The following is a 26,889-nucleotide window of genomic DNA, read 5'->3' as shown; positions in this document are numbered from 1 at the left end:
TGAGTATGGTTCCTCTATATGTTGACTTTAAAAAACTTCCATCAACTACAACTGTTGGCCTACAATAGATCTAACCTCTAATTAATGCATATATAGCAATGAATGTATACAAGAAGCTCCCGTCTACTTCAGTGTGTAGTTGTGTCACTGATCCTGGGTTAGCGTACTCTAACATGTAAAGATATTCTTGTATGACTCACTTGGTGTTCCTCTTAACAATTGCATTGCTTTTTCTTTTGATCTCCATGCTTGCATGTAGCTTAAGTCCATACCATATGCTTTTTGGATGTCTCTCTGGATATCTGTTGGTGTATATATAGTTTTCGGGTCAATAGGTTTATGTTGTACCACAGCTGCAACAAAAGCTGAGACAGCTTGCTTTTTTGAACAAAATCTCTTATCATTTAAACAACTGTGGACATAATTGAAATCCGTCACTTTGAAAAGATTTGATGCTCGTATGCTTGATGCTTTAAGTCTCCAAGTGCATCTTTCATCCACGCAATCAAGGGTATACCTGTTTATAATACAAATACAATTATGTACCATTTTTTACTAATAAAACACATACACAAACCAGTATAATTCTATACTCTCATAGTATACTCATATAGCATACTTATATACGATATCAGTATCATCTTTTACTAATAAAAAATACAGGCAAACCAGTATAATTCTATACTCACATAGTATACTGATTTAGCATACTTATATAGTATATCAATATCATCTTTTACTGATAAAAAATACAGGCAAACCAGTACAATTCTATATTCACGTAGTATACTGATTTAGCATACATATGTACTATATCGGTATCATGTTTTACTGATTAAAGAACACACACAAAAATAAGTATAATTCTATACTCACATAGTATACTCATATAACATACTTATATACTATATGAGTATTATCTTTTACTGATAAAAAATACAGACAAACCAGTACAATTCTATACTCACATAGTATATTGATTTAGCATACTTATATACTATATTCGTATCATCTTTTACTGATAAAAATACACACACACAAACCATTACAATTTATACTTACACATTATACTGATATAGCATAGTGATATACTATATCGGTATCATGTTTTACTGATAAAAAAATACACACACAAATATCATAACCCAAAAATCGCTAGCGGTGATGGCACCTAACTCGACCTGCTAGGTAAGCCAACTAACAGACAATACAAGCCAGAAGAAATTATAGGAAGATAATGAAGAAATATCTGAACTTTTACAAATTACCCAAGAACTGGTAGTACAAATTTTGAGCTTCGAAGACTTAAAATTTATAAGTTGATACAAATAATTACACGATCTGTTGAAAACTACATAACCGATTAATAAAATTTAAAGCCACCAAGGACAAGTAGTAGCTATATCCGGAATACACGAACATCTTTAGGGTCAGTTCCCAACATCACCAGCAGCTCCGCTCCAAAAGTCTGCACACAAGGTGCAGAAGTATAGTATGAGTACAACCGACCCCATGTACCCAGTAAGTATTTTGTCTAACCCCGTCGAAATAGTGACGAAGCTTTTTAGTTAAAAGATGCTCCCTAATAAAATTTGTAATGTAACTAACAATAGAACTATACTACAGTATAACAGAATAGGGCACACGAGCGAATGTATAAAGCAATAACAGAGTACTAGAAGATAACACAATCCAACAGTTTCAAATATCTTGACCAATCCTTTCCTTAGGGCGAAACCCAATGAACCACAATAATCACCTCAAAACTTTCATAGTGTGAGAGAAACACTCAAGACATAAAGTTCAACGGCATGACAACACCCTTCGAGCATTTATCTCATCCTCACCAAATATGCGTAAAACATAACCAACCGAAGGGCAAAAATACCGATAACAGAAATGACAAAGTAGGAAATACGCAAGTAGTAATAATGAACGAGAATGTACATAAGGACATCAGTAATAGACTAGGCGGAAAGCATAAAGGTAATGACAACAATTAGGAAAAAGGAATGTAACTTCACCTGACTAGCATGGTAGAGGCATGAAGATAGATATAGCAAATAAGAAAGGGGACACATGATCTTTATAAGTTAACAAGTAGAGACATGAATAACTAACATTGAAGAAGACATGTACCTAAATGCAACAAAACAGATATGTCATGGATGCAATTATAACAGCAGGAAATAGGCATAATATTTACAAGTTAAGCAAGTAGAAGGCATGAGTGTCACAATGACTAATAAGATAAAGAACAAGGACATGGCTTTAACGACAAGTCACATAAGAACCGTGAGTACGATAGTGATAATTCAAGGTAAGGACATGAAGATATCTGCAAGAAAAAGGATATCACAAAATAATGCATGTCCCTCGTTCTCACTAGCACGGAAATACCCTTCGTGCCATGAACTCGCAATAACACAAAAACATGATAATAGAAATGCAATGGCACGGCATCACCCTTCGTGCTTTTACTTACAAATGATATGGTACAGTATCACCCTTCGTGCTTTTACTCTCAATAATATGGCACGACATCACCCATCGTGCTTTTACTCTAAATAATATGGCACGACATCACCCTTCGTGCTTTACACTCTCCCTCACATGATAATGTATAAACAAAGACACGACATCACTCTTCGTGCTTTACACTCTTCCTTACAAGCATATGTATATCAATGACAAACAAGGCAGAAAACATAGATAACGTCAAGGAGAGTGTTTAAACGAATATTCCAAATGAATCTCAATCACAACTTTCCAAGCCAACAATAGTTCAATAAACCCGCAAGAACCTTATTATTCAAATATTCCAACAAATCTCACAAATGATCTATAACACAAGTATAGAATCTAGTATCTCAAGAATATCGGTCGTAGAATTTATTAATGATTATGCATATTGATGACCGAATTAAACACACCAATGTATTCTCAAAATTTCATCGAATTTGATCAAGTTATAATAAGCTAAGTCTTAGTTTCTAACATTTAGTACTATATTTTTAGTATCTAGGAGCCAAGTAAGACATGAAGCAAGAAGGTCACGTGATTCTACAAGACACAATTTATAACATAATTTACCCCCGAGCATAGTTAACCCTGGCACATGCATATATGCTAGTCACCTCATATATGTATCATCCCCGCATGTAGCAAATAATGTCAAATAGCAGGAAAACTTCCCTCAACAAAGTTAGAAAAGACACTTACCTTGCTCCAAAAGTCCACTCAAAGCTAAATCACAACTTTGCCTCTCAAACAAGCCTCCGAACCAATAGAATCTAGCAAATTGCCAATCAAGCGATTCAAATTGAGCCTTAGGAGCTACCCATGATTGCAAAAGATTCAATTTAGGTCATTATTGAAAAAGTCAACAAAAGTCAACTCCCGAGCCCGCTTGGTCCAAACCCGAAATTCGAACAAAAACCCGAGTACCCGCTCACCCCCGAGCCCGATTATGTAATTTGTTTTGAAGTCCGACCTCAATTTGAGGTCTAAATCTCAATTTTACAAAAATTCCTAATTCTACCCAAACCCCCAATTTTCATCATGAAAATCCTAGATTTTAGGTTGAAAACTCATGAAATGTAATGGGTAATTGAAAGAAAGTGTGTTAGAACCACTTACCAACAAATTGGGGAAGGAAATCTTTTAGGAAAATCGCCTCTATGTCTTCTAGTTTTGAAATTTTGAAGGAATGGCAAAAATCCCGTAATTTGGACTGTTTTAACACTGGGAGTAAGTGTTCATCACGTTCGCATGAACACTGACGCGTTCGCGAAAGTTTAGCCCCCTGACCTCTGCGTTCGCGAGACAAGACCAGCGTTCACGTAGTGTAACCTTAAGTCTCTTGCCCAGCCTAGCTAATGCTACGCGTTCGCGTGTAACGAGTCGCGTTCGCATAGAGCAACCCCCCATTGTTCCGCATTCGCGACCATAGTCTCGCGTTCGCGTAGTGTAAAATCCTCCCCCACTCCCAAACCAGATCAGCTTCGCGATCGCGAAGCACAACACACCAGAAAACCAGCTGCAGCAAAAACATCAGATTTTTCCAAGTCCAATTCAGCCTGTAGCCTATCCGAAACCCACCCGAGCCCTCGGGGCTCCAAACCAAACATGCACACAATTCAAAAAACATCATAGGAACTTGATCGCACGATCAAATCGCCGAAATAACACCTAGAATAACGAATTGAACACCAAATCAAATAAAATTTTCAAGAAAACTTAGAAACTTCTATTTTCACAATCGGACGTCCGAATCACGCCAAACCAACTCAGGTTTTCACCAAATTTTACAGACAAGTCATAAATATGGTATTAGACTTATTTCGGGTTCCGAAACCAAAATACGGACCTGATATCCAAAAGTCAACTATGGGTCAAACATTTCAAATTCATTAAGCCTTTAAACTTTCAAATTTCAACAAAATGCGATAACTCGAGCTAGAGACTTCCGAATTCGATTCCGGGCATGCGCCCAAGTCCCAAATTACGATACGGACCCATTGGGACCGTCAAAATACGGATTTGAGTCTGTTTTCTCAAAACGTTGACCAAAGTCAACTCAAATGGCTTTTAAGGTAGAAATTTCATATTTTTATCAATTTCTAACATAAAAACTTTCCGAAAAAATACCTAGACTACGCACGCAAACCGATGAGAGCTAAAATGAGGTATTTGAGGCTTCAAAGCACAAAATTAAGTTCCAAGACATAAGATGACATATCGGGTCATCACAATAAACCAGTACAATTCTGTATTATACTGATTTAGCATCCTGATATACTATATAGGTATCATATAGTATACTGATTTATCATCTTGAAAGTAATATATTTATTACATAGTTTTTTACTTCAAAAAATGCAGACGAACCTTCTTGGGCATGATTTATTAACTCGATATTGACATTTTTCTCTAACGGCATACTGTTTCATAACGAGAGCCAGTAGGTTCTTGTCTTAGTAAATTTGTCCTTTTTTAATTTTTTGATGAAATTGATGAGTAATGATGTGTGCATCATCAAGTTCTATACCGGTGTCATCTCCTTGCACATCAAAAGTACTAATCATATCATTGCTTTCAAATTGTGCAATTTCTGATGAAATTGTAGTAACATCGAAACTGGAGGTGCTTGCAGCTATAGTATTTTTAGCAAACGACACACATAGTGGGAATGTTGTCATCTCTGCACTTGACTTTTTCAATTCCATGTAAACACTAACACTCATATCATTGCAAATTATAATTGGCGGATATCCTTGAGCAATAACATACTGAATAACTATTGTGTTACTATCCTTTTGCAGTTGCTTTGCAATCTCTCTGAGAAGTTGTTCAAATTTTCAACAGGTCTTTATTAGAATTGCATCAACATGAAAGTTCATGAAATTATGGTTATCATCCCATTCTCCACTATGCTGCAGCAGGATTGGTATATTTTCCATGATTGTACAGATTCTGAAGTTATAACTACTTTTATGTCCAAAATTGAATCTCGATAGTGCAAATTTCAACAGTGTTGATGTGAAATACTAAATTTCAGCAGAAGATTTTTCTAACTCAAGTCTACTATTATGATTCAAACCTCCAGATCTCCAAACTAAGAACAGAAATTTCAGTTAAAAATTCATAAGTTTGAGCGCTAACTTCTGTAATCTGCGAAATCAGTTTGAGTGCTAAACTTCTGTAATCTGCGAAATCAAAATCGGAACAATACGATGCGAATTTGAGAATCAAAAGTTTCAGCATCTTCGAAAATCAAATCAGTTGCAATGATTTGAATAGATTGATACTTCTACAAAAGTTTAGGAGAAAAAGTCAAAATTTAAAGAGAAATCAGCATCTTCGTGTGATGACCCAAAAGGTCATCTTTAAATTTAATAATTAATTGTGTTCTAAGACCTCGAAAAGCAGTATTTATCATTCCTCGACTTGTGTGCGCAGTCCGTATAATTTTTCGGAAAGTATTTATATGAAAAATTGATTAAAATGTGAAATAGAGCTTTAAAACTCAACTGAATTGATTTCGGTCAACATTTTGAGCAAACGAACCTGGATCAGTATATTGACATTTTTGGTAGGTCCGTATCGTGATTTGGGACTTGAGCGTATGCCCTAAATTTAATTAGGAGGTCCCTAGCTCAAGTTATGGCCATTTAACGGAAACTAGAAATTTAAAGGCTAAAGATTTCCAAAGTTAGACCACGAATTTGACTTTTTGATATCGGGGTCGAATTCTGATTTCGAAAATTGGAATAGCTCTGTTATGTCATTTATGACTTGTGTGCAAAATGTGAATTCATTCCGGATTAATTTGATGTGTATCAGCACTAGATATAGAATTTGAAAGTTCAAAGTTCATAGATTTTGATTTGAGGTACGATTCGTCGTTTTGATGTTGTTTGATGTGATTTGAGGCCTCGAGTAGGTTCGTGTTATGTTATGAAACTTGTTGGTATATTTCAACGGGGTCCCGAGTGGCTCGGTGAGTTTCAGGGTGAGTTTTGAGCGATGTCCGGGCATTTCGGCACTCTAATATTGTTCTGAAACTTTTGGAAAGGTGCGGACCACACAATTTTGAATGCGGCCGCACTTCATAGGAAAAGTGAGGACCGCAGAGGACAAGTGCGGACCGCACAATTTTGTGTGCTTCCGCACTCCACCTAGTGCGGACCGCACAATTTTGTGTGCGGCCGCACTTCAGGGGTTCAACAGGTTCGATGGTCCGATTTCTGAGGCTTATATCTTTTAATCCACAACGAATTTGGAGATGTATCAAAAACAAAAGTTGTAGCCCTTGGAATCTAGTTTCCAGAAAGGTTTAGCACGAATTATTTTGACATTTGTATAGAAAATTATGGGCATTTAACTGAAGCCTGGTAGTGGAGAAGCTGTGAAGTGCGGCCGCACAATTTTTGTGCGACCGCAAAAGCTAGGATGTGTGACCGCACTTGGAATTTTGGGGACCGCACATTGTGAGGTCAGATTGGGTACAATATAACCGAGGGTTTGGGTATTATTTCACATTTTGGACTTTGGGAGCTCGGTTTGTAACGATTTTTCGTGGGTTTTCAAGAACTTCATTGGGGGTAAGTGTTTCTTATCCTATATTGATTATATTCCATGATTTCATACTCATTTACATCATGAATCCATGAATTTATGGAGGAAAAATCAAATTTTTATAAAATCTTCCAAAAATGTAAAATTAACATTTGAAGGTAAATCCGATGACGGGATTCGATAATTTTTGTATGGTTGAACTCATATCGGAACGGGTGTTCAGATTTTGTGAGTTTTTTCGGGATTCGAGACGTGGGTCCCACTGTTGATGTTTTTAAATATATTTCGGATTTTAATCCGAAAAATTAGTAAATTCATATGGAATTAATTCCTACAATTTGTATTGAGTATATTGAATTGTTTATGACTAGATTTGAGGATTTCGGACACGAATTCGCGAGGCACGGGTTTATTGGATTCTTGAAATTTGGTAGCAAAGCGAGGTAAGTATCGTGGTTAACCTTGACTTGAGGGAATATAACCCTTAAATTATTTGTTATGTGAAATGCATGCGAAAGACGTATAGGCGAGGTGACGAGTGTCTATACGTCATCAAATTAATTGTTTACATAATTACTTGAAAAATCATAAATCGTTTTAAATCATGACTTAATTATTATATTAATTGTTTCTCTTGTGTTCTTTGCTCAATATCATGCCTTGAATCCATGCTATAACTGCTACATGCTTATTTGATTTATGTGACTTAATTGCCACTTGACGTTTAGCATATTAATTATTAAAATGCCTATTACATCCTTAATTTCCACAATTAATTGCTACTTGTCATCACTTATTTCTAATAAATTATAATTATTGTATGCTTGTTGTCTTATAATGTCATATTAATTGTTGCATTTATTGGAGTAATTTCTTTTATAAGAATTGGTAAATGAATATAATGGAGGAGCAAGTTGCACGCCGTAACAGAAATGAAAGTGAATATATTGGAGGAACGGGTTGCACGCCGCAACAGAACTGAGTGAAATGAATATATTGGAGGAGTGGGTTTCACTCCGCAACAGAATTGATTGAAATGAATATATTGGAGGAATGGGTTTCACGCCGCAACATAATTGATTGAAATGAATATATTGTAGGAACGGGATGCACGTCGCAACAGAATTGATTGAAATGAATATATAAGAGGAGCGAGTTGCACGCCGCAACAGAAATGATTGAAAGGATATATTGGGATCGGGTTGCACGCCGCAACAGAATTGAATATGAATATATTGTGGGATCGGGTTGCACGCCGCAACGGAAACTGATTGAAATAATAATTGGTTATGACTGCCGAGTTGGCTTCAACTGTTGAAAAAAGATACTTGTTTTATTTCTATTATTGTTGTTATTATTGTTATTGCGTACATGTTAATGTATGTGACCTGCCTTAGCCTCGTCACTACTTCATCGAGGTTAGGCTCGGCACTTACCAGTACATGGGGTCGGTTGTACTGATACTACACTCTGTACTTCTTGTGCAGATTTCGAAGTTGGTCCCAACGGCGTACTGTAGATTTTTTCGGATACAGCTACCAGTGGAGACTTGAGGTATAACTGCACATCGTTCGCAGTTCTGAAGTCCCTTTCTATCTTGTCTCAGTTGTGTATTATATTTCAAACAACTTGAACTTTATTGAGGCCTTTATTTGTATTATTCTAGAAACTCGTGCACTTGTGACTCCAATTCTGGGATGGTATTTAGATATTGCGTTTATTATGGATTATTCACTTTATTTCAGACTTGATTTCCGCATTTCTTTCTTTGTTATTAATTAATTTAAAATTATGTTAAAATGGCTAATTATATTCTAACGCTGGCTTGCCTAGCAAGTAAAATGTTAGGCGTCACCACGGTCCCGAAGGTGGGAATTTCGGATCGTGACAGTTGGTATCAGAGCACTAGGTTACATAGATCTCACGAGTCATGAGCAAGCTTAGTAGAGTCTGAAGGATCGGTACGGAGACGTCTGTACTTTTCTTCTAGAAGCTACAAAGTTTAGGAATAATTCCACTTCTTTCATTCCTTATCGTGCGGCATTGGTTTAGCTTGAAACATATATCACATATTACTTTGTATGCACTCGTGTATGATATTGCGCACTCGATATCAGTTGTGCGTCGACGGTTCGTGATGCCGCAGATGGATTACGAGGGAGCCAGAGATGCTCAAACATTGCCTCAACGTGTGGTTCCGACTGAAGATGCAGACGTATTGAGAGATCACCTAGTAAATCGTGTGGGGGTGCAACGGACCTTGGCATCTAGTTGGTTTATACGAGCTATGAAGGTTAATATTGTGGATCATCGTACGTGGTGAACTATGACTTCGCGCCGAGCGGGGGAGTCCACTATCAATGGATGGATTGCGGGGTTATGTGTTATATATATTTTCGCCTGAAGTGTATATATGTGGTACTGAAAGGTTCCTCAAAAATTTACACATGTTTAAGGTCTGAGATTTTGTAAAGGATATAGTTGGGACTTACGGTATGTCTGCCTCCTTAATAATCCTATACTTCAGTACCAAAGGAGTTAGAAAAACAACTTTAAATTTATAGAAGATCTACTCAGCGTGGACATCACAGTTGCATATTTTGGGATGCTTCGGAGGAAGTACAGTGGTTGACGAGGTTCTGGACTATGTGGTTCGTGCCAAGATTTGTCTGTATAGAGATCTACTTATGTGTTCGTTGTGTATAAATAGTGGTAAGGGTTACCCCAAAGAAGAATCGAAGAGTATGTTAAGAAATGAGTCAGCTCAACAGTTTTGAGTCAGCATAACAAAAAAATAAATTGGCCTTGGGAGAGATAATTTTCCATCGGTGTTCGTGGCAAGCCTATGAAGAGGGCAGACCAGCCAATGCAACACTGCCCACTTGGCTCAGTTCTCAGAAACGCTTTTGAAAGAGTTTGTTTCCCGCACTCTCCGTAATGCGTGACGTATAAGGTTTGAACGGTTGCGTCAGGTCACCATGACAGTGTCAGAATATGCCATCAGGTTCAATAAGTTAGCCCATCATACTCCTACTTTGGTTCCTACAGCCATAGAACGAGTCCACAGACTCATTAAAGGACTCAATTATGATCGTAAAGTTTTGTACGACCCGGGAGCTACAGGTTGATATTTCATTTCCGCTAGTGGTAGAAATTGCTAAGATATTAGAACGTGTTCGGGGTGAGGAAATAGGAAGCTAAGAAGACCAAGAGGTCTCTAGGTTCTAAAGGATTTAGTGGATTCTACTCTGCAAGTATAAATCGTTATGGCGGGGGCTCGGGTAGTCGGGCAGCCCAGTCCGCACATCGGATTACTCGGGGTGCTTCAATAAGTTCTTTTAATGCACCACCGACATGAGTTTCCTACAATGGTTATTCCAGTTATCTGGCACAGACTCAGTATGAGCAGCCAAACCAGCAAAGGGGTTGTTATGAATGGGTGATACTAGGAACATCATGAGAAAATTGTCCCAGACTTGGGAGAGACATATTTCATCAAAGCACTCAGGCTACGTGCCCTATTGCAGTTACTACACCACCTACACGACCAGTTAGGGGTAGAGGGCATCCTATAGGTGGAGGCCAACCGTTAATATATATATATATATATATATATATATATATATATATATATATATATATATATATATATTGGTATAGTTGAGGTCGCTACATCAGATGGTGTCGTTATAGGTACGACCTCGATTTAATATAAAGGAATAATTTCCTTAACTTGATTCGGTTCTCAGTATCGAGACGAGTTATCTTATTGTGCTCCACTTATGAGTGAGCTTCGTAATTCTATAATCTACTAATGTGTTTACTCCTGTTGGGAGATTCTATGGAGATAACTACGCCTATCATTCCGTGCTGGTCACTAATAAGAGTTGTGAGGCTAAAGGTGGCTTTATGGTACTCATTTCGGTAAGTTTTGATGTAATTTTCGGATAATTAATTACAAATTGTGAATTATATTTCCTGTCGGTGTGGGGTTCATTATGTGTTGTGATTTTGTGTAACCGAAATTATTTAAAAGGAAAAAATGGAAATTTTCGATTGGCACGATATGCATATTACTTGTGATTCAGAACTGACGAGATGCTCGCATTTTAATATAAATTGATATGTTTAAAGCGGACTACGAGCTGCGGTGGAATTTATATAAGGATGAGATCCTTGTGAGGAAAACTCTTGTGTTTAAGTTCTCCCTCGTGAAATTAATTTTGCACTATAGGAATAATAGGGAGTCATGCCTGTTAGGCTTATTTGAAAATTCTTGTATGAAATTCTCTGTGCATACTTGCCAAATTCGTGCTGTAATTATTGAGTTTTAGCCTACGAGGTAGGTGCCTGCCCAGGTGGCATTAAATGTGACTCACTAATTTGAGTAAATAATTATGAGGTTTTCATGCCTCGCATCTCGTTATCAGTATTGTGAACGTTTGAAACGACATTTTTTGTTAACATGAAGTTAATTGACGATTATGTAATTGATTATGAATAACTATTAGGACCACATTGACCCAAAAGGGTGCCCCATTTAGATGGTCAGACGAGTGTGAGTTGAGCTTTCAGAAGCTTAAGACCGCTTTGACTACAGCGTCAATGTTGATATTACCCACAGGTTCAAGATCTTATACGGTGTATTGTGATGCATCTCGCTTTGGGCTTGGTGCAATATTGATGCAAGATGGCAGGGTGATTGCATATGCGTCGCGGCAATTGAAAGTTCACGAGAAGAATTATCATGTTCATGACTTAGAATTGGCAGCCATTGTTCATGCGCTGAAAATTTGGAGGCATTACCTTTACGGTGTCTCGTGTGAGGTATTTACTGATCATCGTAGCCTAAAGTATATGTTCAAACAAAAATATCTCAATTTGAGGCAGAGAAGATGGTTGGAGTTTTTGAAAGACTATGATATCACCATTTTGTATCACCCCGTAAAGGCCAATGTGGTGATCGATGCTTTGAGTAGAAAGGTTGTGAGTATGGGCAGCCTTGCGTATATTCCGGTTGGTGAGAGGCCATTAGCTGCAGATGTTCAGACTTTGGCCAATCAGTTCGTAAGGTTAGATGTTTCAGAATCCAGTCGGGCTCTAGCCTGCACAGTCGCTCGGTCTTCTTTATATGAGCGCATCAGAGAGCGACAGTATGATGATCCTCATTTGCTTGTCCTTAAGGACACGGTGCGGCACGGTGGTGACAAGCAGGTTGATGTGGGAGATGATGGAGTTTTGCAGATGCAGGGTCGTATTTGTGTTCCTAATGTGGATGGGCTTCGTGAATTAATTTTTGAAGAGGCCCACAGTTCCTGGCATTCTATTCATCCGGGTGTCTCCAAAATGTATCAATATTTGCAGCAACATTATTGGTAGAGGAGAATGCAAAAGGATATAGTTGCATATGTAGCTCGGTGTCTGAGTTGTCAGTAAGTTAAGTACGAGCATCAGAAACCTGGTGGTTTGCTTCAGAAGTTAGAAATTCTGGAGTGGAAGTGGGAGCGTATCACTATGGATTTTGTTGTTGGGCTTCCACGGACTCAGAGAAAATTTGACGTAGTTTGGGTCATTATGGACAGGTTGACCAAGTCAACACATTTCATTCCAGTGGCAGTTACCTATTCTTCAGAGCGGTTAGCTGAAATTTACATTCGTGAGATTGCCCGCCTTCACGGTGCGCCCGTGTCTATTATTTCAAATCGAGGTACACAGTTTACCTCACACTTCTGGAGGACTGTATAACGTGAGTTAGGCACGCAGGTTGAGTTGAGTACAACATTTCATCCACAAACAGACGGACAACAAGAGCACATTATTCAGATATTGGAAGATATGCTTTGTGTTTGTGTTATAGACTTTGGAGGTTCTTGAGATCAGTTCTTGCCACTTGCGGAGTTTGCTTATAATAATAGCTACCAGTGGAGAATTCAGATGGCTCCATATGAAGCATTGTACGGAAGGCGATGTCAATCGCCAGTTGGCTGGTTTGAACCGGGAGAGGCTCGGTTGTTGGGTACCGATTTGGTACAGGATGCCTTGGATAAGGTCAAAATTATTCAGGATCGACTTCGCACAACTCAGTCTAGGCAAAAGAGTTATGCCGACCATAAAGTTCGAGATATTGCATTCATGGTTGGAGAAAGAGTATTGCTTCGGGTTTCACCTATGAAATGTGTAATGAGATTCGGAAAGAAGGGCAAGTTGAGCCCTAGGTATATAGGACCCTTCGAAATTCTTGAAAGGTTGGGGGAAGTAGCCTACATGCTTGAATTACCACCTAGTTTATCAGCGGTTCATCCGGTGTTCCATGTGTCTATGCTCCAAAAATATCATGGTGATTCGTCCCATGTGTTAGATTTCAGCTCAGTCCAATTGGACAAGGATTTGACCTATGAGGAGGAGCTGGTAGCTATTCTAGCCCGGTAGTTCTGACAGCTGAGGTCTAAGAGTTATCCTTCAGTTCGGGTGCAATGGAGAGGTCAGCCAGTAGAGGCGTCTACCTAGGAGTCCGAGTCGTACATGCGGAGTAAATATCCACACCTTTTCACCATCTCAGGTACTTTTTCTAACTCCGTTCGAGGACGAACGTTTGTTTTAGAGGTGAAGAATGTGAAGACCCAAAAGGTCATCTTTAAATTTAATAATTAATTCTGTGTTCTAAGACCTCAAAAAGTACTATTTATTATTCCTCGACTTGTGTGCGCAGCCCGTATAATTTTCAGAAATTGTTTATATGAAAAATTAATTAAAATATGAAATAGAGCTTTAAAACTCAACTGAATTGATTTCGGTCAACCTTTTGAGCAAACGAACCCGGATCAGTATTTTGACAGTTCTGGTAGGTCCATATCGTAATTTGGGACTTGGGCGTATGCCCGGAATTTAATTTGGAGGTCCCTAGCTCAAGTTATGGCCATTTAACGGAAACTAGAAATTTAAAGGCTAAAGATTTCCAAAGTTTCCCACGGATGTGACTTTTTGATATCGGGGTCGGATTCCAATTACGAAAATTGGAATAGCTCTGTTATGTCATTTATGACTTGTGTGCAAAATTTGAAGTCATTCCAGATTGATTTGATGTGTTTCGGCACAAGATATAGAATTTAAAAGTTCAAAGTTCATAGATTTTGATTTGAGGTGTGATTCGTCATTTTGATGTGATTTGAGGCCTCGAGTAGGTCCGTGTTATGTTATGGAACATGTTGGTATATGTCAACGGGATCCCGAGTGGCTCGGTGAGTTTCGGGGTGAGTTTTGAGCGATGTCCGGGCATTTCGGCACTCTAATGTTGTTCTGGAACTTTTGGAAAGGTGCGGACCGCAGAGGAAAAGTTCAGACCGCACAATTTTGAGTGCGGCCAAACTTCAGAGGAAAAGTGAGGACCGCAGAGGACAAGTGCGGACCGCACAATTTTGTGTGCGGCCGCATTTTAGGGGTTCTGCAGGTTCGATGGTCCGACTTCGGAGGCTTATATCTTATAATCCACAACGAATTTGGAGATGATTCAAAATCAAAAGTTGTAGCCCTTTGAATCTAGTTTTCAGAAAGGTTTAGCACGAATCATTTGGACATTTGTACAGAAAGTTATGGGCATTTTAGTAAATCCTGGTAGTGGAAAAGCTGTGAAGTGCGGCCGCACAATTTTTGTGTGACCGCAAAAGCTAGGATGTGCGACCACACTTGGAATTGTGCGGACCGCACATTGTGAGGTCAGATTGGGTACTATATAACCGAGAGTTTAGGTATTATTTCACATTTTGGACTTTGGGAGCTCGGTTTGTAACGATATTTCGTGGGTTTTCAAGAAATTCATTGGGAGTAAGTGTTTCTTATCCTATATTGATTATATTTCATGATTCCATACTCATTTACATCATGAATCCGTGAATTTATGGAAGAAAAATCAGATTTTTATAAAATCTTCCAAAAATATAAAATTAGCATTTGAAGGTCAATCCGATGTCGGAATTCGATAATTTTTATATGGTTGAACTCGTATCAGAACGGGTGTTCGAATTTTGTGAGTTTTTTCGGGATTTGAGACGTGGGTCCCACTGTTGATTTTTTTAAATATATTTCAAATTTTAATCCGAAAAATTAGTAAATTCATATGGAATTAATTCATACGATTTGTATTGAGTATATTGAATTGTTTATGACTAGATTTGAGAATTTCGGACACGAATTCGCGAGGCAAAGGTTTATTGGATTCTTGAAATTTGGTAGCAAAGCAAGGTAAGTGTCGTGGTTAACCTTGACTTGAGGGAATATAACCTTTAAATTATTTGTTATGTAAAATACATACGAAAGACGTATAGGCGAGGTGACGAGTGTCTATACGTCGTCAAATTAATTGTTTACATAATTACTTGAAAAATCATAAATCGTTTTAAATCATGACTTAATTATTATATTAATTGTTTCTCTCATATTCTTTGCTCAATATCATGCCTTGAATCCATGCTATAATTGCTACATGCTTATTTGATTTATATGACTTAATTGCCACTTGAAGTTTAGCATATTAATTATTAAAATGCCTATTACATCCTTAATTTTCACAATTAATTGCTACTTGTCATCACTTATTTCTAATAAATTATAATTATTGTATGATTGTTGTCTTATAATTTTATATTAATTGTTATATTTATTGGAGTAATTTCTTTTATAAGAATTGGTAAATGAATATAATGGAGGAGCAAGTTGCATCCCGCAATGGAAATGAAAGTGAATATATTGGAGGAACGGGTTGCACGCCGCAACAGAACTGATTGAAATGAATATATTGGAGGAGCGGGTTTTACTCCGCAACAGAATTGATTGAAATGAATATATTGGAGGAATGGGTTTCACGCCGCAACATAATTAATTGAAATGAATATATTGTAGGAACGGGTTGCACGCCGCAACAGAATTGATTGAAATGAATATATAAGAGGAGCGAGTTGCACGCCGCAACAGAAATGATTGAAAAGATATATTGGGATCGGGTTGCACGCCGCAACAGAATTGAATATGAATATATTGTGGGATCGGGTTGCACGCCGCAACGGAAACTGTTTGAAATAATAATTGGTTATGACTGTCGAGTTGGCTTCAACTGTTGAAAAGAGATACTTGTTTTATTTCTATTATTGTTGTTATTATTGTTATTGCGTACATGTTAATGTATGTGACCTGCCTTAGCCTCGTCACTACTTCATCGAGGTTAGACTCGGCACTTACCAGTACATGGGGTCGGTTGTACTGATACTACACTCTGCATTTCTTGTGCAGATTTCGGAGTTGGTCCCAACGGCGTACTGTAGATTTTTCCGGATACAGCTACCAGTGGAGACTTGAGGTATAACTGCACATCGTTCGCAGTTCTGAAGTCCCTTTCTATCTTATCTCAGTTGTGTATTATATTTCAAACAACTTGAACTTTATTCAGGCTTTTATTTGTATTATTCTAGAAACTCGTGCACTTGTGACTCCAGTTCTGGGATGGTATTTAGATATCGCATTTATTATGAATTATTCACTTTATTTCAGACTTTATTTCCGCATTTGTTTCTTTGTTATTAATTAATTTAAAATTGTGTTAAAATGACTAATTATATTCTAACGTTGGCTTGCCTAGCAAGTGAAATGTTAGGCGCCATCACGGTTCCGAAGGTGAAAAATTCGGGTTGTGACACTTCGCTCTGTTATTTCAGCCTGATTTGAACAGATTGATACTTATACAGAATTTTAGGAGAAAAAGTCAAAATTTAAAGAGAAATCAGCATCTTCGCTCTGTTTTTCAGGCTTGCGATCTTCAAATCTGGCTGGCGATTTTCAAATCTTCAACAACGATTATGTGATACCGGTGAAAATCTTAATTTTTGTGCGCTAATTTTTGTGAAATTCTGCCAAATTTGAACAGCTTTTTCGTTTTTATAGGTAGGGCATTAGCGAGCGTGGGTAGTTATTTTGAGATACTCGTTTGTTTATTAAATGGGTAAGGGATTGTAATTATTTAATGGGTAGAATTCTTTTATGGGTAGAGGAGTATAAATATTTTAACTTTTATAGGTACTCTTGTCTTTTCCCCAACAAATTATCTAACAAATGAGTAGATTTTAGATTAACTCTTTGCTTATATATATATATATATATATATATATATATATATATATATTATATTATAAAAGCACGAATGTTGATACGCTAAATATTGAACGACAAAAATATCCCTGAAATATTGACCGATTTTTATACCCTTCAAAATTGAATTATTTCTTCAAAAAAATCTATAAGAGTTTGAAACCAACTAATACCAGAAAATTTTAGAACCATAAAATAACATGAATCAAGTTATAGTACCTAAAATATAGGAGTTTGTTACCAACTAATAATAAAACTTCTTAAAGCCACCTGTCATTGGAAAGAAAAGAAGAAAAATTTGACCATAACATAACGTAATATTTCAATACCATTCTAACTTCTTGTTTAAACGCATGAAAGAATACCTAGAAGAAACAAAAAATTAGAGTAAGTTTAAACGTGTAGAACATATAATTAGCAACATGTCTTGTTTCGACTTCGAAATCAGAGGTAGTCTTTAATTAGAATTTTATTTTCTATTGTTTATACCAAAATAGTCTATAAATTTATGTAGGATTAAAAAAGTATGGGTAAATTATTATTAGTTCCTTTTTTCCCAAAGACGTGTCCTTTCAATTCAAATATTGACCGACTTTTATACCCTTCAAAATTGAATTATTTCTTCAAAAAAATATAATATGGGATATAACTTTTGATTGGGCAGGTATGATGATCTTTTAATATATACGCTAATTTGCAACTCAGAAATACTAAATCTCAATTGATTACTACTCATAATAAATTATTTTCAAAAATAGATATACTAAATTACATCTCAAAGTTCTCCCTGAAGATTGATTTGGACATACTAAACAATTAAAAAATTTAGACATAAAAATGTGTAATAATTGAAATAGAATAACGTCCAACTGAAAAAAGTTACATGAAACACAGTAATGACTAAATGACTTTTAACTTTGTTTTCTCCATTGTCAGTCAATATATCTTTATGTTGAGACATATAATAGACTTCATATACCGTAAGGCTTAACTAAAGTTAACCATAACTTCACATAAAATAGTAAATAACAGTGCATTCTTTAAGTTATTTTACAACTTTAAACACATAACTTTGCGATTCCAGAATATTTTGTTTCAATTTGTCATCCCATATTATGTCAAAACATTATTCATGACTTGGGTTTGTATAATATAATATATTGTATTTTTTTATTTATTTTAAGGAACTAATTTCGTATTGTGTACAAATTTAATAGTATATGCAATTGAAAATTTATTATTGTCAGTATGCATTTCTCGTGCAACGCACAAATATAGAGACTAGCAGTATATATTCAAGTGACATGGTTATGTTAACATATACACTATCAATACATAGAAATTGAACAAAGAAAGTGTTTCTAGATTCTTTCACTGTATTAATGCTTTTATGCAACAAATATAGCCACTTTTTGTGATAGAATGGAATGTGATGTTAATGGTTGAAAATTCGACTTCTTCCTATACTTTTTTTGCTCGCATTTCACCGTCTAATTATTTATTGCCATACATAATTGGCATCATTATACCGAAGGGGACATATAAAAAAAATGTAATCATACAATTCTTGCTAAATTCATTATTGTTTAGCACACTTCTTTTCCCATTCCTAGCTATACAAAGAAGTCCGACAAAAAAAATACCAATATGGCACTTCATATTAACAACATTTTTTGTGTTTAACCCTCCAATATATGAAGTTCATTCGTTCGACTACATCGAATTCGCATTAGGCTATTAAGGGATAAAGCTTTTCCTACCGAGAAGTTCTTCATTACTAAAGTTTAAACTCGAAAACTTTGGTTAAGTGCAGGGGCGGATTTAGGGGGCGAAAGGGTGTTCATCCGAACCCCCTTCGTCGGAAAATTGTACTGTTTATATAGGGTTAATTTTCGTATTTATGTATATATATAATATCTTGAACATGTGGTCAAGGGGGTTCAGATTTTGTACAAGTCGTGGGTTCCATTCCTGTTAAATGCAATTTTACCCTTTTCACGTCGTTTTCCCTTTTAATTATATTTTCCCCCAAAAACGTTACCAGCTAGGATTTGAGTTAAAAATCCCTAACTCTCTCTCTCTTCGTTGCCTCACTCATTTGCTACTCTCTCTCTCTCTTCGCCACTGATCACGCTGCCTCAAGCCCCCAACCACTATTCTTCTCTTTGTTACCTCGACGGTCGCCAGTGTTAGCCCCAGGTAAGTTCCTTTCTCTTTTTAACGCCTTTTTCAGAATTTTATTAGTGTTTTATTAATGAATATTATTTTTAAATTTAGGTTAATGACTCTTGTTTGTTGTTTGTTGATTTTTGATTCTGTAGAATTTAGTAGAATTTAGTATTGTAGTCCGTAGATTATTGAGTTTTCTAATGCATTTACTTTGATAAACTTATGAAAAATAATTGTTGATTTTCTTTTTTTGGAATTGAGATTCTTTTTTGTGTTTAATATTCAGAATGTGGGTATATTCAATTGCTTTTTAAGCACCAATAAGTAGGTTGTTCAACACTTCAGGAATAAAGTCATTGTTTTAGCTCCAAAACAAATCTTAATTTATCTTTAGGTTCTTAATTAACTCAATATATATTGACTTAAACTCAATCTTAATAGTACTGTAGCAGAGGCGGATTTAGGGAGGCGAAAAGGGGTTCGTCGGAAAATTGCATTAAAATTTTTGAACCCCCTTCGCAAATGTTCTAGCTCCGCCACTGTTAAGTGGTGGAGGAATTCCAACTATCTTGCCAGGCCTCTTGGCGGTAATCAGATACCATTATATTCACTCCGGCACCAATGGCTGAAACTTAACATAAGTATATATTTTATATGCATAGTTGAATGCAAATTAAGCCAATGAATGCGAGTACATATGCTATACAGAAAGATCTAGTTTTTGTGCAATGAGTTCAAATGAATCCAGTTTTTTCTATATAGAGCATAGAACATATATGTAAAATAAAATATTAATTCAGAATGCATAACTTCAAAAAATATAATTATTCAGTAATAAAGACCTTAAATGTTGAATCTATCAAATTTAAATTCTAAATCCGCTTTTATTTGCCTTATTCCTACTCATTTGTTCCATTTGGTTTGTGGGTTGATCTTCTTTTTTTTCAATCCAATTATTTTGTTGGATAGCACAAGAAAATCGTTGTAGTATTGGTTGCATCTCCTTGTTATAAATCGCATCTATAAATGGAGAAAGAATAGTATAAAGCAAAGTTTCTTTTTGTTTTCCTTTGTTTAGAAAAAGGGAAAGAATGATAGGATAAAAAGAGACAAAGTTAAAAGAACCAAAGGGAAGTTCAAATACCAAGTCATCAACCAAAACTTGACACTTTTTTCTTGGCGTGAAATATGTGGGAAAACTAATGAAAGAAATGAGACATGTGACAATTAGTATTACTAATATAGCATCCGCGTGGATACGCGAAAAATATAAATCATGTTGTATAATTTAATTTATTTGATCATATTATATTATATTGCTTGAATTAAACTTTAATTTCCTTTTTTAAGTAAAACATACCTAATAAGAAAATCTTATAAAATTAGAAAAAGATTCATATGATGATCAAATAACTTTTCAGTTCCTCACTTTTTTTTTATTACATAATCTACTATATTCAGTATTATTTCATTTGCTATTATGGCACTTTATTAGCTTATTATTTGACTTAATATTTTTGTTAATTCTCTCCTTTTAATATATATATATATATATATATATATATATATATATATTATTTTATTTATTTTATTTTATTTTTTTCTTCTTACTACTGAAACTTTTTCTTAACAACACAATAGGCAACTTTTTCTTAACAACACAATAGGCCACTTGGCTTAATGTAGAGGCTTTTTCCTATCTTTTTAATAATAATAGGAGTACTATTTTTTTCCAATTGTTATTTTTTTTCAATACAAGTAACATTAGTATTATTCTTGTATATTCTTATTCTTAGAATTCTTTCATTCCATGTTGTTTCTTGTGCTTTAGTTATCATATTGCTTCGTTGTGATCATGCTTTCCATGAGACCCGGTCTATCAGAAACATTCTCTATAAACTTTACAAGAGGTACCAGGTAACTCTATCCACCAAGACTTGGATAGATGGGAAGAAATCACCTAGTATTTGCCTCCGCTGGGATTTGAACCTGAGACATCATGGTTCTCACCCACTTCATTGACCACTAGGTCACACCCTTGAATGCTATATCATTCTTTTTTTAATGGACTAATAAAGAAAGTGTGTCATATAAATTGAAGCGGAGGGAGTATATGTTTTAAAATTATGTTACTAATCAAAATGACCAGTAGAATTAGCATTTTTATTGATATTGGTATGTTAATTACTCAAATTAACAAAGTGCCAGTACAAATGCCAAAAGAATGGGACCCCTTTGGCAATTCCAAAACCCAAGTTCTCGTAATTTTAATTTAAATGTTCATCTCAGACTTTTACTTTCTTATTTTGTTAAAGAACTTGAGTAATTCAAGCCAAGGAAAAGTACTACTAACCAGTGCAGATTCTCTCCCTTGAACATGTATGCTTCAGAGTAACCCTCCTTTTGCTTGAATAGAACTTCATAATCTACTTTATCCAGCAGGAAATGGTATATTGTCCATTGCATGACAAATTTAAAGAGGTTAACCAATAGAGATTATTGATACAAGTTTAAAATTCAAATTCAATGAGACCTATCTATCAAGAAACTACAATCATGTGATGAAACTTAAGAAATCAAATTTAACCAGCAAAAAATTTAAGGAATTTCCTACTGGCACTAACTTTGTGAGAACGGGGTCAGTTTAAGCATTGCTACAGTTGACAATAAATGGTTGGACAAACTTGATGAATTCTGATGTCCTCATCCCCAGTTTAAGATCAATCTCACCACCTCCTAACCAGAAGAAGTCAGGGTTGAGCTTTGTAATTGCTTCATCCAAAATCACCTGGTAAAATTAGTACGAGTTACAATGCAAGTAGTACCACAATGAACATGATAGTAGCACTGTCTAGGAAAAAAAATATCTAGGCAGCCTTGCGAGAAAAATTTCTAAAAGCAGCAGCAAGAGTGAATACCTGTATATCTGTTTTCATGCCAACACACGTAACTCCATTGTGTTCGTAACCAGTCAGCTTCACTGATATCTCCTCAGGAGCAAGCCTCACTGCAAAAAGCAACCAATAGATAATACTACTATTATTCTACATGAAGCGGACAACTTAATGTGACACCAGATATGGGCAGAACTCATAAACTTGGAGCATATGTCTGGACATCAACAACCAAAAGATAAGAGTAATAATAAGCAGCAAGGCACATAAATCATGTCTCTCAACCTCATAAGTCATAACTTCAGTTCTTTGCTGGATGTTCTCTGAGCGGATAATTTGTTCCAGTTTTCTTAGTCTTGTATCCGGTGGCTGAATCATTTCATTGTGATTATAAATAATCTACTTTACAGTTGCTGAGAGAGCATTACTGGGATGAGATAACAGAATTTCATGCTAGTTTATCTAGCTGGTTAAAGTAAAATGATCATATAAAGAAGCGCACCAGAACTTTCCATTAAGAGATCTTTTAAGCATATCATCCAAACATTAGAATTACAATTTATTCCTGAATTTCATGCTTCCACGAAAGAATCAGTCAACAAGCTGTAATTTGAGAGAGACAATTATGCTGCCCGGCAATTCCTACTTCCATCACTTGGGCTACCCAATATGCTGAAGTCCATAGTAAAACCGCATAACAAGACAACATATATGACAAAAATATTGCTAAAGTCATCACTCACGAAACAAGCACACGAAGTCTGACACACGTACACTTGGCAGTGGCCAACTCTCTTTTCATTTTTTACCATTAAATACACAGAAGTCGACATTCAAATAAAGGATCTCAATTCTGGAAATATTTCTCAATCTTTTCTCTTAAGCTGTAAGGTTAAAGTGGAGTTGCAAAAGCTTCTAAAGTATGTGACTGGTCCGAGGAAGACAAAAAGATTGCTTCTTTATACTCAATAAGACATAAACATATACTTTAATCAACAAATTTATGCAATATAAACATGCACATTCATTTATGGCTATTGATTGCTTCTTTATACTCAATAAGACATAAACATATACTGTAATCAACAAACTTATGCAATATATGCAGATTCATTTGTGGTTTTTGATTTTGTTTATATATACATCAAAAGCTGACTAACTAGAGGAGAATGGATATAGTGGATTCCTATAGCCGACCCCAATTAATTTGGGCTTGAGGCAGAGTTGACTCACTGGTTGATACATCAAAAGCTTGCACAGCTAATATCCACCTTTCAGCGAAGTTTTTTCTCACTATAATAAAATTAATTACTTCGAATTCGACATTTTCAGACATGGTGAAGATTCTCAAAGCTGCATATTTCTCTATTTAATTCTCATGCTGATCACTTTAACTGCTAGACCTGATGAAAGTATTGAGTAACTTAGAGATGGTACTTACTGTTGAATTTCTTTTTGGCTATCTTGCCATCGTTGAGAGTGTACAGAAAATTCTTCACAGTCTCAGCATTGAATCGAGCAGTATACTGCAATCAAGAATATATAAGAAGCACATTATGTTAGTGGTAGATACTGTTTCTAGCACCCCAAAACCCAAATCAAGTGGTATAATAGTTACCTGTACGACAACAACGTAGTACTTTGAATTGTTACGATCACTACAATCAGTAATATTAGATGGGGCTTGAGTATTTACCTGCATTTGAGCAGACAGGATTTGACTAAGATAGAAAAGAACCTCATGCATAGAGACACTGAGATGATTCAAAGTTAAGGAGCATCCATTATCTACTTATCCCCACATCCCACCCCCACACATATACACACCAATTCACAAAAGGAAAAACGGAAAAAAATGAGCACCCGATATCATAAGCATTTTCAACACCACAATTTCATGCATAGATCTGCAAAGGTACAATGAGGTTTTGTTTGAGATCTTTGTGGCTGTTTCTCACAAGTTCACAAGGAAATAGAAATACAAGAGGACCCTCACCAATATACCCCAAAATGATCACATTTTGAAAAGGGGATAATGACTTTTCTGATCTTTGGCCATTCAGTTCAAACTTAATTCAAATTTTACATATATTGATAATAATTGTGGCCAAGTATAAGCTTCCTAATCATAGGCTCATTGTTATGACTTGAAAAGTTACACAGTTCTTTGGAATTAAACTGAAAGAGGAAAAGGATAAAAAGATCAAATTCAACTCAACAAGGCCATAATCCTAGGAACAACTCCAAGAAAATTATCTAAAAATACTTACTACAGAATTATCCAATCTCTTTTAGTGATAATGTCATGAATAATAACTTTTACACTCACTGCACAAATATCTGAAGCACGTCACCCCATGCTGAAGCAAAGTTGGATTTTTCATAGCCACATGAAGCCGTATAAGGTTTTTCTTTATCTGTTTGTTCATACCTGCAATCTCATGGTCATGTTTTTATTCTTGCTCTTAGGGGTGGTAACATTATAAGGCCTTTTTGGTCCTCAATCAGTATTTCCTACTGTCGTTTATGTTTCTCATAGAAGTGAGAGGAAATATTCGCATATGTTGCTTCATCAGAAGTACATTAACTTTACATATCAAAAAACATAAATCAAATATCATACTTCTCTAAATTTAGTCACTTACGTTCTCAAGTACCATTGTTATACATCGTGAGAGGTTTCATAAGTACGTTTGTCAACAGATTTCACTCCATTGTGTATTAACACCTTTTTAAAAAATTCCCTCATCCAACATCACATCATCTAGAACAAGGTTAACCTAAACTAAGATACCATGTCAACAAAACCAGAGAATTGAAGCCTCATGCTTTTGCTATTCAACTTATAGAAAAGTTGTTTAGACTAAGTATATTAAAAGTAATCTCTCTGCTTCAATTTATATGACATTGTTTTCATTTTGGGACGTTATAAATATTTGACAACATTTCTTTCTCTCCAACTTTCACAACTTTAAAGATTCAAATCCATTAAGTTGCTCAAATAATAAATTTTGATGTAATTTTTTCTTGACAAGCTAACTTTTCAACTATTATATACTATCAAAAAGAGCCACCAAAATACATAATCCCTCCTCTCCTTTCCAGTTTATATGACACTATTTCCATATTAGTGAATTCCAAAAAGAATGACACGTTTTTATATTTGGAAACAATTAACTTCACACTTCCCATTTGACCCTTAACAAGAAGCTTTTATAGCAACAAAAATCGCGAATTGTATGCCATGTTTAATACCAACAACAACAACAACAACCCAGTGAAATCCCACTAGTGGGGTCTGGGGCGGGTAGTGTGAGGTAGAGAGGCTGTTTCCGAAAGACCCTCGGCTCAAGAGGACAAAAAGACGAAAGGAGACAATATCAATATCACCACATAAATCATAGGAAAAATAGGAACAACATGAAATCCAGAAGAAAGATGCATGTTTAATACCATGCATTTCAAAAAATTTATATCCACACAACTGTTAAGACATGTCTAAGAACACAAATTTCTAAAGTCACTATGTCACATAAATTGAATAGGGGGAATAAGTTAAAATGAATTTCTTAAACTACGTGCTCACTCAAAGACCTTATATAAAGTTTAAATCAGTGTTATCAAAAGCACCAAAAAGCGCTAAGGTCCATAGGAGCTTTAAGTACAAAACGAAAATAAACCGCTTTAATAAAGAAAGGCGCAAATGGAAAAAGAAATACAAATATATATGTGTAGTCCAAGACTAATATTTATAAGCATAACTAACAAATACTATATGGACAAAGAAATTGGAAAAAAATATGATAAAGTGAAATATAAGTTGTTTAGTGTAGCCTCTTCTGGATTACGCTCATTTGCAGGGAAAAGTATGCCTTAGGGAATTAATGACGACATTGAACCGCCCGTTAAGCAAGGCGAACCGCTCAACATGTTTTGTGCCTCGGTTCAGGGCTGAAGTGCGCTTTAAGCGCGCCTTTGAACACAATGGTTTAAATTCCATGCACTAACAATCTAAAAAGTATTTACAGGGCATTTGAGAGGAATTATAGGTGACTATTTCTAAGTAACATGATATAATAGGTTAAATTACACTTGACAGTATAAACAATTTCATTACTCTGTTAGTGCATATATAACTAAAGTCCTAATTACAATTGCAAAATTAATCATCTAAAAAATATAAAAGCAAAAGTGGTACCAGAACGATGCTTTTGCAGAGATGATGAATGGATGCAGCACCGAGAACATCACGACGAGCTTCGAGAGGCCAATCATAGTAATCAGAGGGAACGCGCTTGAAGCTGAACTCTCTAACGCCATTGACGACGAGAATGCTTGAAAGGTGGTCTTCGGTGGCGGAAGCGGTGGTGCCGGAGGCGGAGAGAAAAGGATCGGCGGCGGTGGAGGACTTGTTGGAAGTTTCTAGAGAGAGATTTGGAGAGGAATTGGAAGGAATAAGAGAGTGCTCCAGGATTTTTATCCGTTCGAGGATTCGGGTCTGGATTTTTTCCAGCTCCACCAATGCTTCCATTGCTATAATTTTTTCAGTCCTTTTCTATTTTCAGTTCTGTACAATGGCGTCTGGATTAGATAATTTTTCATTTTATTCCTT

General features: G+C 35.9%; 1 protein-coding gene across 5 annotated transcripts; it reads right to left on the bottom strand.

Annotated features, from left to right (window-relative positions):
* Positions 1-1,238: 1,238 nt before the first annotated feature.
* On the bottom strand, positions 1,239-26,889 carry LOC104099823 (uncharacterized). Of its 5 annotated transcripts, none has more exons than XR_011412852.1 (7): positions 26,476-26,889; positions 23,896-23,973; positions 23,719-23,803; positions 22,302-22,390; positions 22,008-22,171; positions 21,737-21,812; positions 1,239-1,468 (listed from the first exon to the last, which is right to left on the bottom strand). XR_011412852.1 is itself a non-coding variant. In XM_070191942.1 (6 exons), the coding sequence occupies exons 1-5, from the start codon at positions 26,806-26,808 to the stop codon at positions 22,028-22,030; spliced, it is 729 nt and encodes a 242-aa protein (XP_070048043.1). In that variant the 5' UTR covers positions 26,809-26,889; the 3' UTR covers positions 21,529-21,812; positions 22,008-22,027. The 5 variants fall into 5 exon arrangements, 3 of the variants coding, with proteins under 3 accessions (XP_070048043.1, XP_009605231.1, XP_009605230.1); XR_011412851.1 differs by having other exon boundaries at positions 21,737-21,809; XM_070191942.1 differs by lacking the exon at positions 1,239-1,468 and having other exon boundaries at positions 21,529-21,812.

Source organism: Nicotiana tomentosiformis, chromosome 12 (genome assembly GCF_000390325.3).
Source record: "Nicotiana tomentosiformis chromosome 12, ASM39032v3, whole genome shotgun sequence".
NCBI classification, from domain to species: Eukaryota; Viridiplantae; Streptophyta; class Magnoliopsida; order Solanales; family Solanaceae; genus Nicotiana; species Nicotiana tomentosiformis.
The sequence above is the reverse complement of the archived record's forward strand: the minus strand, read 5'-3'. Positions and strand labels throughout refer to the sequence as shown.